Source organism: Podarcis melisellensis (genome assembly GCF_964234715.1).
Source record: "Podarcis melisellensis genome assembly, chromosome: 2".
In the NCBI taxonomy this organism is placed as follows: domain Eukaryota; kingdom Metazoa; phylum Chordata; class Lepidosauria; order Squamata; family Lacertidae; genus Podarcis; species Podarcis melisellensis.
This window is the reverse complement of record NC_138529.1, coordinates 6,492,706-6,505,320: the sequence shown is the minus strand read 5'-3', so window position 1 is coordinate 6,505,320 and position 12,615 is coordinate 6,492,706. Positions and strand designations below refer to the sequence as shown.

The following is a 12,615-nucleotide window of genomic DNA, read 5'->3' as shown; positions in this document are numbered from 1 at the left end:
TCTATCTATCATATCTATCTATCATCTATCTATCTATCTATCTATCTATCTATCATCTATCTATCATCTATCTATCTATCTATCTATCTATCTATCTATCTATCATCTATCTATCTATATCTATCATCTATCTATCTATCTATCTATCTATCTATCTATCTATCTATCATCTATCTATCTATCTATCTATCTATCTATCTATCTATCATCTATCTATCTATCTATCTCTATCTATCTATCATCTATCTATCTATCTATCTATCTATCTATCTATCTATCTATCTATCATCATCATCTATCTATCTATCATCTATATCTATCTATCTATCTATCTATCTATCTATCTATCTATCTATATCATCTATCTATCTATCATCTATCTATCTATCATCTATCTATCTATCATCTATCATCTATCATCTATCTATCTATCTATCTATCTATCTATCTATCTATCTATCTATCTATCTATCTATCATCTATCTATCATCTATCTATCATCTATCTATCTATCTATCATCTATCTATCTATCTATCTATCTATCTATCTCTATCTATCTATCTATCTATCTATCTATCATCTATCTATCTATCTATCTATATCTATCTATCTATCTATCTATCTATCTAATCTATCTATCATCATTCATTATCTATCTATATCTATATCTATCTATCTATCTATCTATCATCTATCATCTATCATCTATCATCTATCATCTATCTATCATCTATCTATCATCTATCTATCATCTATCTATCATCTATCTATCTAATTAGGCAAGATCTCTACAAGAGACCTAGGGAGTCAGAACAGATAGAATAGACTGGGTAAACCAGTGGTCTGACTTTGTATTAGTAGCTTCCTATGTTCATCTGTGGGGACGCGGGCGGTGCTGTGGGTTAAACCACAGAGCGTAGGACTTGCCGATCGGAAGATCGGCAGTTTGAATCCCTGCGCCGGGGTGAGCTCCCGTTGTTCGGTCCCTGCTCCTGCCAACCTAGCAGTTCGAAAGCACGTCAAAGTGCAAGTAGATAAATAGGTACTGCTCTGACAGGAAGGTAAACGGCGTTTCCGTGCGCTGCTCTGGTTCGCCAGAAGTGGCTTAGTCCTGCTGGCCACATGACCAGCTATACACCGGCTCCCTTGGCCAGTAAAGCGAGATGAGCGTCGCAACCCCAGAGTCAGTCACGACTGGACCTAATGGTCAGGGGTCCCTTTACCTTTGCCTATGTTCATCTGTAGGATGAATAGTTTTGATGTGTAATCAGGGAATGTGGGTGTTCTAGCTGTGCTGTGTAATCTAGAACATACTGTCAAGATGGGCATATACAGGTCCACGTTGGGGGCCAGGAAGGAACCGAGGAAGGAATAGACAACTCATCTGATGCTAGATAATTCTGGTGCACCTCTGCATTAGAAGTGTTTGGATGATTCGATGCAAAGATATACACAAGATACCTGCTCCTGGCAGAAGCTGACTGTTAGAAAGAGGCAAAGGTCAAAAGAACAGTAGACCATGCAGAGACACCACCAACATGGTAGTTTGGTCTCATGGGAGAACTTAATTATTTAATTCCCCCAACAAACCCATGACTGACTTTTTTTGGTAAAGTTTTTTTTTTTCATATTCTTTTTATTTCATTTCATTTTATAATGCATATAAAACAGAGAGAACAATTGTCACAACAGACAACAATTCAAAGATGAAAAACAAAACTATAAAATAGGCAAGTAGAATGTGTAGTTGCACATGAGTTAAAATAACAAAGCCCATGTAAAGACCATCAACTTTCTCAGAGCATCAAGCCTAGTTCCCGATTTGCCAGGCTTGTGACGAGGGAGGATTGTCTTGGAAATAATGGTTCCAGTGTTTATGTAGTAAAGGAATGCCAAACCATACGAAATGTGACTGGAGATTCTAGTTTTCTTGCAATCTCAAATTATGGGTGATTTTCTCCATTATAGCTCTATTCCAGAGTATTTGGTACCAACCGTCCAGTGTAAGATGTTGGGCTTTTTCCCATTGAGTGGCAATTACTATTTGTGCTGCCAAAATAATATATAAGACCATTTTTTTTGACAATAAATTTACACTGGTATCATCAAAAATATTCAATAACATGCATTCTGGACAACATTCTGAGTCAACACCTAGGGGCCAAGGTCCCTTTGGTCCCCCCAATAAAATATTTTATGGGACCGGGCCCCCACAAAGTTAATGGGCATTTGCATTCAAATGGTGTGTGCGTGCTACATCTTGTGATTGATTATGTGGGGTGGGACTTACCTCCCCCCCCTTTTTTATTCCAGTTAGCACTCCTACTGCACAACAAACCATAGTTTCTTTACTAATACACCCCATGACAGACTTAACAGTTCCTTTTATGGCACACAAACAACTTGTGTTGCCCAGCATTAGGGATGGAAGATAAATTCTATTTGGTTCACATTTCAATGCAAACTTATGTAATTTGCATTTCCCAAAGCATTACACACCCTCATATTCAACTGTAAACCACATTGAAATATTTTGATAGTAAGTGATCTCTGGATTAAATAAATAAATATGCAAAGTGAAGCGAAACCGTCCTTCAAAATTCATACTTCTCTGAGTTTTGCAAACCAAACCAACTAAAACAAAACAGTGTGTACCAGACAAAGAAGCATTAATTGGGAAAAGGTGTGCATAAAAGCACATGCATTGGTGGAAGAAGCATACAAAAATGCAATATAGTATGGGAAATCGCTCACAAAAAGTATATTAGGACTAAAACGCTGATGAATTTTTGTAAGGACTTTTTCTTCCAACAACAAACGGCAGACTAATACAGCAATGTGGTGAAGATAGGACAAATGAGAAATTCAGGAGAAGCCAAAATTGACAGATTAATCCACCCCTACCCAGCACGCCGTTTGGGCATGACTAAAAGTGGGTCAGGATGGGGCAGAGAGCCAAACGATCCTGGGTTTTCTCTTGAATGTTTGGAGAGGGAGAAGAATGTCTGCCAAGGCATTCCTCAGCTCTCTTCTCTCCTCTCCGGTGGCCAAAGGGTGCCCAGGGTTTATGACGAAGGAGCCTGGGCTTCTGGCTTTCCGTGAACTCTCCAGACCTCGTGTCACTGGGATAATGACAGGGTCGCTGGGAGGGGGAGGCTGAGCTGGTTTTAAATAATGTGCAAATTGGCCATGCTCTCTGTGCGGTTTGTTGTCTTTCCACGGGGGGATCCTTCCTGCTGGGACCCCCAGACAAGCAAGATGATTCAGCCGTGGGGGCTGTCCCAGATGGGAAGTTGCTCACGTCCCCTCGCTGGATGAGTCAGTCAGCAGAGTCCCATAACCGCCACTGCCACCCCCAGGCCTGGCCTTTAGACATTTTCACACCTGAAGCAAAAAAGATGGGGGGGGGAGGCACTCCGGCTCTAGACTGCAAGTACATTTAATGACCTGGAGGACGGGAGGCAGGAGAATGGCTCCCTCTCCTGGAATGTGCTCCACAAAGCAATAATAAAGCCATTATAAGCAACGGCTTCACAGGGATCTCTGTGTGACTGGAGCATACGTTTCTTGAGGTGCATCCAGTGTTATTTTTCTGGAAGAAGAAGTGCTGGAACTCACCATAAACGTCTCCCTTGTTTTCTTATAATGGCAATGGCACCCACCAGAGAGGTGCCAAACTGAGTTCCAGTGAGTCCCAGCTGGAAAAAAAAGCCCTGGGTGTATCCATCAGAATGATTAGAACAACATTGGGCAAGAGGTATAGGACATAATATAATGTTTGAGGATTCGGAAAGATTGTGGAAGAAAGGGGTCAAATCACTGCATGTACTTTGCTAAAGGAAAATATAATGAAAATGATGTATAGATGGTATTTGACTCCTGTAAAATTAGCAAAGATATATCATAATTGTGACAATATATGTTGGAAATGTAAAGAAAAGGAAGGAACCTTTTATCATATGTGGTGGACTTGTCCCAAGGTGAAAGACTTATGGGAAAGGATTTATAATGAATTGAAAAAAATGTTGAAATATACATTTCTAAAGAAACCAGAGGCCTTTCTTCTTGGAATAACAGGTTTGGAATTGCCCAAGAAAGATGTTAAATTATTTTTGTATGCCACAACTGCTACTCATATTTTGTTAGCTAAAAAGTGGAAAACCCAAGAATTACCAACAATAGAAGAATGGCAGATGAAGATGATGGATTTTTCGGAGCTAGCCGGCCTAACCGGAAGAGTCCGCAACCAGAAGGAGGAGGAGTATCAGGAAGAATGGAATAAATTTAATGATAATTTAGTTAAATTTGTTAAGTTAAATTAACTGGAAATAGCTTGCAGATACCTAATGGGCTTAGGATTTTATTTATGTTAAGTGATGAAGTAATATGTTTAATTCTATAAGGTGAAGATTTAAGGATGTTAATGTTTAAGTTAAATTTCATAAAAATTGGGATTTGGAAAACCGTTAATAGGATATGCAATGAAATTCAACTAAGGGGAAGCGAGGAAGTCACTTAACAAAGTTAATAACTTAATTTTCAATAAGGCTATGCTATGATTTATGTTTGTTTTGTTTGTCTTGTGTGTTTGTTTGTTTTTTATAATATTGTGAAAACCAACAAAAAAAATTCAGAATGCCTGACAATGAAAAAAAAAATGATTAGAACAACAGCGGCCACATTTCTTTTGCCCCACTGTCCGGTCAAGCAGGTTTCAGGAAAACTAGAAGAAAAAAACCCATGAAAGTCTATGAACAGGCCTGGGCCACATCGCCCATTACCATGATGGGGCCGAGATGGACTGTGCCACCAAGGTCCCATTTAACAGGCAGGGAAGTACCAATTGTTAAGGCTGCTGGGAATTGTGAGGAGACCCCTATTCCCAGAGTTCCCTGGGAAGAAAGACAGGTTGTTAACCCATCCTGGGAGTTGTAACTTGTACAAAATGGATGGCTGTACAGCACAAAGTACCGTACTTCGAATTTGGGATGGGTCAGTGGCAGCACGCTGACTGAAGCAAGGTCCGCTATCTTTAGTTCGTTATAGATCATCTCCCAAAAGTTCTTGACTTGATCACAAGTCCACCACATGTGGTAAAAGTCTCCATCAGCCTCCTTGCATTTCCAACATTTTTTTATCCCTCATCCTATACATTTTCGCCAACTTTACAGGTGTCAGATGCCACCTATAAATCATCTTCATCAAATTTTCTTTTAAAGCTGTACATGCAGTGAATTTCATATTTACATCCCATAATTCATACCAGGCATCCAATTCAATATTATGTCCAAAATCTATTGCCCATTTTATCATTGCTTCTTTCCAGTGGCGTAGCGTGGGTTGTCAGCACCCGGGGCAAGGCAAGTAATTTGCGCCCCCTAACCTGTGGATTTGCGCCCCCTAACCCCCAGATGTTGCGCCCCTAACCCCCAGATGTTGCGGCCGGTGCGGCCGGGCCCCCCTGCACCCCCCACGCTACGCCACTGCTTCTTTCACTTCTTCATCTTTGGTATACCATTCTAATAACAAATCATACATCTTATATAATGTTTTACCTCTGCCTTCTATTAAGTCTATCTGAACTAAAGAAAATATTTAAATATACTTTCCCAAAAAAGCCAGAAGTCTTCTTGCTGGGTTTGATGGGGAAAGAGATCAAGAAATTGGATCAAAGACTGTTCATGTACGCCGCAGCAGTGGCAAGAGCCATGTTGGCCCAAAATTGGAAACTACAAGAAATTCCAATCATTGTGGAGTAGCAGACGAAAATGATGAACTATGTGGAGTTAGCCAAGCTGACCGGCAAGATTCAGGACCAGGACAACCAGAGAGTCATAGAAAGTTGGAGTAAATTTATGGTGTATTTAAAGCATAATTGTAAAACTTTAAAAACCTTGACAGGATTGTTATAACTCCTACAATGTAATAAATAAGAGACTCATCATTTATAATATGTGATTTAAAGAAATAAGAGATACCTGTTAAAGGGAAGTAGGCAGAGCTAAAAGTATAGATGTGATTTGATGTATTGTATGAAACTGTGTTGAGAAAATAATAAAAAATTATTGACACACACACACACACAAAAAAAAGCAAGGTCCGCTATCGTTGTAAAATAGTATCTGCTTTTCAAGACAATCAGCTTTTCATTCACTTGTGGTTGTGGTCAGATCTCAGCCAAATGCGATGAACTTTGTTCTCCAAAGATCTCTTGCAGTTTTCTCAAAAGGTACCATTTATTTATTGCTTCCTAGGAAGGATCCCAGATAGCTATACGTGGTTTGGCTGTAAGAGGCAGTCAGTCCCTTGCTACCAAGGATGGAGAGGGTCTGTTGGCTTCTTCTAGAGTGGGGGCTCTCCTGTACTTGTTGAGCCTGCATGGGGAAAGCTCTGGCCCTCCAGATACTGCTGGTCTTCAGCTCCCATCAGCCCCAGTTAATAGAGACCATTGTCAGGGGTGATAGGAATTGTAGTCTAAAAACAGTTGGAGACCCAAGTTCGAGAAATGCTGGTGGCCCAAGCAGTACAAACGGGATAAGAACTCTAGGGCTAAAATAGCTGAGGGGCAAGAGATCCATTATCAGATTTCCTCACAGATACCATTTTCCATTTAAAAGCAGGGGCCTCCAAATTAGATCAGAGGAGTGGTTAATTCTCCCGCTGGTCCATTTCCCTGATCTAAATTGGACACACACACAGAGAGAGAGAGAGAGAGAGAGAGAGAGAGAGAGAGAGAGAGAGAGAGAGCTGCTATTGACCCCCTCAGTGGAAATGTGATGCTAATGTGCAACTACCACCAGTTGCTTTTAGATAAAAATGGTATTATTTTGCTTTGGGCCTTCACCTTTGCCCAGTCTGGTCTGCTGAAGTGAAAGAATGTGGTATTTTTCTATTGGAGGAAAAACATCCTGATTTCTATTTGTATACACTTTCTCTTTTTAAAGTGCATATGGATATACCTGTTACGACATTCCAGGACGTGTGGATCCAGAATTGGCCTCCACAGTCACTTAGGACTCATTGTTAAAACTGTGTTTATGGAAAACAATCTTACTCGGCTACAAGTGATCGCCAAAGAAGAAGTCGTCTCTTGGAGTTTCTACCTGTTCTCTCAGCCCCTCTGCCTTCAACAGCCGCTTGGTAGACTGACTTTAGCAATAGATAATGCAGATCAAGCTGCATGGGAGCAGGTCCAGATGCACTTTCTGGTCAGTTGGCAGCTCTACTGGCCCTTTATTACAGATTGCTACATTTCTGTTCTTTTATTTCTTCAGATTCACTATAGATTTGGGATTCTCTCCTTGAATCCGTGTGAAATAATTACATTTTAGTTACTTACGTTAATCAGTAACATGATTCACCTGCCCATTCCGAATCCTCTGAACCTAAAGGGAAAGATTGCTACAAGGCTGGTTTAGGGATTCCATATCTTCCCAGCTGAAGATCAGGATCTAACAGCTCAGGTGGAGGGTTCCAGTGGAAACTGAGAACCACAGCTCCCAGGCATTGGAAAGAGTCTGATATGTTTGAACAGAGACGTTGGAGTTTGAGAAAAAGAACCTGGAACAGTGTTTTGTGGTGGTATAGATCTAGTATTGCCCTGCAGGTGAAACAAATAAAATATAATAGTGGACACAGAGCGCCATCCAGTGGTAAAATGACAAACAAAACAAATACACACACCCTTCTCTGAGTTCTGGTTACACATAAGGAAAAAAATACTTTCCAGATTATTTTATGAAGAGAGATATCTGAAATATAATAATCAATATAAGGCTGTAAAAAGCATCACTGTAGGCCAATTGCAGCAAATGTTCATTGTGGGAAGAGCCAATGTCAGGATACCACTGTCACATTAGAAGTCATGAATGGATGGAACCCTTTCAGTAACTAGCTCTGTACCTATTATCCTTTTTCTGAGCTGTTCGAACTCTTCCACTGAGGGGAATACAAATCATGTCTTCTGAATGTGCTCCTATGCATGCAACACTCAAACCACCGCTGAAAGTTTGGGGGGTTTGTGTGTGGAGTGGGGGACACAATCTTTGCTTTCAGCAGCAAACACAGGTCTGGAAACTTTGGCTGCCACCACTTCACAGCAAAGGGGGCTGGGACAGGACTGCTGTGGGGAGAATGGGAAGATGGCTGCATGGCTAGCCCTTTTACATGGTCAGGTAGGGCCACGCCCATCTACCTGGTCACACACAAGCGGAGGAGCCTCCCTGTCTGGAGCCACATTCCCCTCTGTGTCCATTCTAGGCAACAGGAAAATGTTGTACTTGACTGCTCTAGCAATACATCCCACAGCTGCAGGCAGCGGTTCAGCCAGAGCTGGGCCTGGGGTCTGAGACAGCACATCAAAATGCTGACCCTTTTCTCTTAATTTCCCTGAAAAAGGATCAGCATGGCCTTAAATGTGTTGGACTGATACCACTCATTTTCTGTCTACCCCATTGCTTTTGCTCCTTTCTTCTAGTTTGTTCTTTGGATTTCCATTTTTGCTGCATTATGTGCACAGATCCTCATTTTATGTATATATATATATATATATCTGCAATAAAGCAGTGTTTATTACCAAATCAATGTGCTTAGCATCAAGGCAGCAGAAGCAAACCACATTTTATTTACATAGTCATGACGGTGCTATGATTTCACAGAGTTTAAAATAAGAAACTGCATGCATTCAGAATTTTCTGCTTATGAGGGTTGGCAATATATACGGAATGTAGAAGGAGTTGTAAAGCATGGAGTGTCAGAGTGGATGGGGAAAGAAAAAACATGTTGTGTGCATCAGCACTGAATAACCCATGTGTGCCAACTCCTGAGGACATCTGTAGTAAACACACACACTGTAATACCTTTGAATCCAGAGTCTAAAATGACCTAGGTGCAGAAGCACCTGTGTGCAGAAGCACAAAACTCCACAATGCCGTCTGCATCACCACCACAGCTGGGTCTCACCTCTCATCCCATGTGCAGCCTCTCTTCAGCACACAAGCGTTCTTGTAGGAAGCATGCCTATATTACCCGAGAGCTGCTTATGCAGGGTGTGTGGGTGGGCGTTTGCATTCTTTAACACTGTGTACTGCAGCTTGGGGAAGAATGTCAGGTGGACTTGCAGGCTTCCGTTTATGAGCTAAAGGAGGAGACAAGGGTATTCTAAAAGGAATAAGAAAACTTAATGGCTTTTTAAAAAAATCCAGGAGGGTGATTGTGGAAGAGGAGAGGGACAGAATAATGTTCTGGCACAATTACTGTCTTGTCTAAATTGTCGTTTTTAACTTGTTTGGACCGTTATACACAACCCAGCCCTTTCGTTACTTAAGATTGTAGGAATTTGTGTCTGGATAGACTCCTGCCACTTCCTCTGAGCCTTTCACCTGCTCAATACTTTCCCCCTGCAACCACAGTCCCACCACCATCACCAGTCTTCCTCACTGACATGGCAAACTGGAATCTGTGGGTTGGGGCGAGAAGAAGTGGCTGCGAAAAGGTTCAGTTCACGCCCCTGCTCACTGCTTCTGCCCTTCAAATTTCACCTGTCAGTCAGTGGTGAAACGGCAGCTGGGGATTTGCAAACTTGTTTGCTTGCCACCAGCACTGCTCACAATTGGCTGATTCCCCGTGTCTTAAAACACAAGAACTGTTATGCAGGTCTTCACCACAGGTGTGTTCTGCCCAAGGATGGAGACTTGGGCACTGTCCATTCTTGTCTTTCCAGACACGAAGAAACCAGCCACTTACATGCTTCTTGTTCCCAGCAGGCTTTGGTGAACCTGATGCCTGGATAGCACTTAAATAGTTTCATTTGAATGTCTACCTCCTCCACTACCCATATGAAGATTGTGAGCAGATGAAGACTCCGTATCTTCATTATCAGCTAGAAACAAATTTCTTCTAACCCACCGCCCCATTGCTGTGTTCACTATCTAGCCTAGAACTTGAACTTTGCACACTATTTTGCAATAGGTGGGCCTAATAATGGAATTGCCCTAATAAGGATGTGTGTTTTCCTTATGGTTCAGAGCAGCTCCCTTTACTTTTACAATGCCTTTTGAAACAGGTGGCTAATCTGTGTCCCTCCAGGTGTTGCTAGACTACAACTCCCATCATTCCTATTGGCCATAGTAGCTGGGACCAGTGGGGGACGCAGTCCAGCAACATCTGGAGGGACACAGGCTAGCCCTCCAGGCCCCCGTTTTAAAGCTGACCATGTAAAGCACCATATCAGAAACACAAAACCCTTTCAAGGGGCCAATTTCCCTCTCCTCCCCCTCATGTTTTTTCTTAGTATCTACCCTGAACTCTGGAACTCAAACGCTTGCTCATTCTTTTGAGACATTTGAGTTAGTCCTAATAAAGTATTAGTTACAGGTAGGTAGCTGTGTTGGTCTGCCATAGTCAAAACAAAATTAAAAAATCCTTCCAGTAGCACCTTAGAGACTAAGTTTGTTATTGGTATGTTATTGGTATGCATGCACACGAAAGCTCATACCAATAAAAAACTTATTTGGTCTTTAAGGTGCTACTGGAAGGATTTTTTAAATTTTGTTTCTAATAGAGTATTGTTCATCTTCAACTATTGGGCTGTTGTTGTTGTTTTAATTAAATGGGCAATTTCAAAAAGAAACTGGTGTTCTTAGGCTGCAGTTCTACACCTGCTTTCCTGGGTTTGAATTCCCATGGAACTCAGTGCAGCTTACCTCTAAGTAGACATGCACAGGAGGGCACAGTTGTTTAAGCACCGTCTCAGCAGCTCACTTAACCATTTTCATGTTAATGTTTTATTTCATTCTTCTATTAATTCTCTCCTGAAATGTTGATGTATGGATCTTAACTTGCATTTCTTTGGGGTGTTAGGAGGCACTGATGTATCTCTTGGCTTAATCAAACTGAGAACTCATCATCCAGCTTCTGTGTTTGAAAGACGTGTTTATTATTATTAGTTCCTGAATACCTGGCACACATGGACCGCAATAATCATATGGACATAGAAAAGCAGGGGGGAAACATCTTGGTAGCTTTGTTGGAAATATCCCTGCTATGTAAGGACAGCCTTGCCTGATCAAACCAAAGGGACCTGCTCTCCCCCCTCTTGTCCGTCTCCAGCTAAGGCAGGGAACTCAAGGGCCACATTCCCTTCTATCCAGGGGCCGCATGGAGGCGGGGTCAGAAGCAAAAGGTGGAGCAACAAATGTTTACCTTTGAGCAGGTGCCTAGTTTCTCTGTGCACTTGAGCAGCCCTCTCTACCCTGCCCAGCCAAGCAAGAAGCATTGCTAGTATTCAGCAACACACTCCAGGCTGGCAAAAGCACCCAAGAAGAGTGTGCAGACAAGCTGGCAGGATGTGTGGCCAGGAGAGAGTCCCGAGAGTCAGGCAGAAAGGCCTGGAGGGCCACAATTGGCCCTGACCCTGAGGCCGAAGCTTCCCCATCCCTGAACTAAGGTCGGGCAAGGAGGTTCCTGGGAGGTTCAGCATTATAGGGTGTTACAGCAATGGCTATCCTCTAGGTTCTCCCTAGCATCTAGTAATCAGATATACTGCCTCTGAACATGTAGGCTCCATTCTTACACCAAACACACACTTGAGTACAGAACCTGATATGGGAAGTGTTACAACTACACCCCACAGCCCTGAACACACGCGTGTCCCTGAGCCTGTGGCAAGGAGAAGGAGCTGGGCAGAGGCATAGGGATACCAGGCACTTGGGAGACGGGGTGGGGTGGGGGTGCTGGCGGGTATGGGGCTCTGACGCGGGTGTCACAGTCTCTCTTCTCCGGCATTTCATGGCTGTGGTCCTGCTTCGGCCCGGCTCAAGCCCCTTCCCCCCGCAGCCGGCAGCTCCCAGCCAGACTCGGGCCCCTTCCGCAGGCCAAGGGGGGCGCTCCCGGGCACCACGGTGGCATTGGAGCTGCTGCTGTCGAGGCTGCTGCTGCTGCTGTAGCAAAGGGCCCCTTCGCCCAGCCGCCGCTTCCAGGCTGCTCGCCCCGAGGCCGGCTGCCACTCCTGCTCCTGCTCCTGCTCCTCGTCCGTGTCCGAATCCGGCGCGGTGTGCCGGCGGATCCTCGACATGGCTTCCTTCAGATCCCGGGCGTAGGATCTGCTTGGCGAGGGCAGCGTGGGCTTGGCCTCGGCTTCTTTTCCGCCTCGGGGCGGGCAGCCGCCTTCCTGGCCAGGAGGGGCTGCCCCTCTCTGGCTGGGGCACGCCAGCCCGGCTAGCTCCGTAGGCCCAGCCTGGGACCCGTCGGGGGCTGCTAAGGGCTTCGCGGGGCTGCCCGGGGCCGAAGGAGGCCCCGCAGGCTGCCCCACTGCACGCGCATCCCCGAAGGGAGCCGCGTCGCTCGCGCAGCTCCCCGCCGCCCCGCGCGCAGGGCTCCCTGGCCCCGGGGCCTCTCCTCCTCCTCCTCCCGCCCCGGCGAAGCCCAGCTCGCTGACGGAGAGACCCAGGATACGAGCAGCTCGCTCCTCCATCGACGCCGGGGCCGGGGAGCCGGGCGGCGGGGCGGCGCCGGTCTCTTCGCGGCCCAGGTAGCGGACCCGCTCCGTCCGAGGGGGCGGGATGTAGTGGGCTTGGATCACCACGCACGTGGCGTCGATGACAAACAGACCCCCG

General features: G+C 44.3%; 1 protein-coding gene across 1 annotated transcript; it reads right to left on the bottom strand.

Annotated features, from left to right (window-relative positions):
• Positions 1-11,623: 11,623 nt before the first annotated feature.
• Positions 11,624-12,611, bottom strand: DDN (dendrin; the record flags this gene model as incomplete). Its single annotated transcript, XM_081896605.1, has 1 exon — positions 11,624-12,611. A coding segment is annotated over one exon (825 nt), but the record flags the coding sequence as incomplete, so codon positions are not given.
• Between the last annotated feature and the right edge of the window lie 4 nt (positions 12,612-12,615).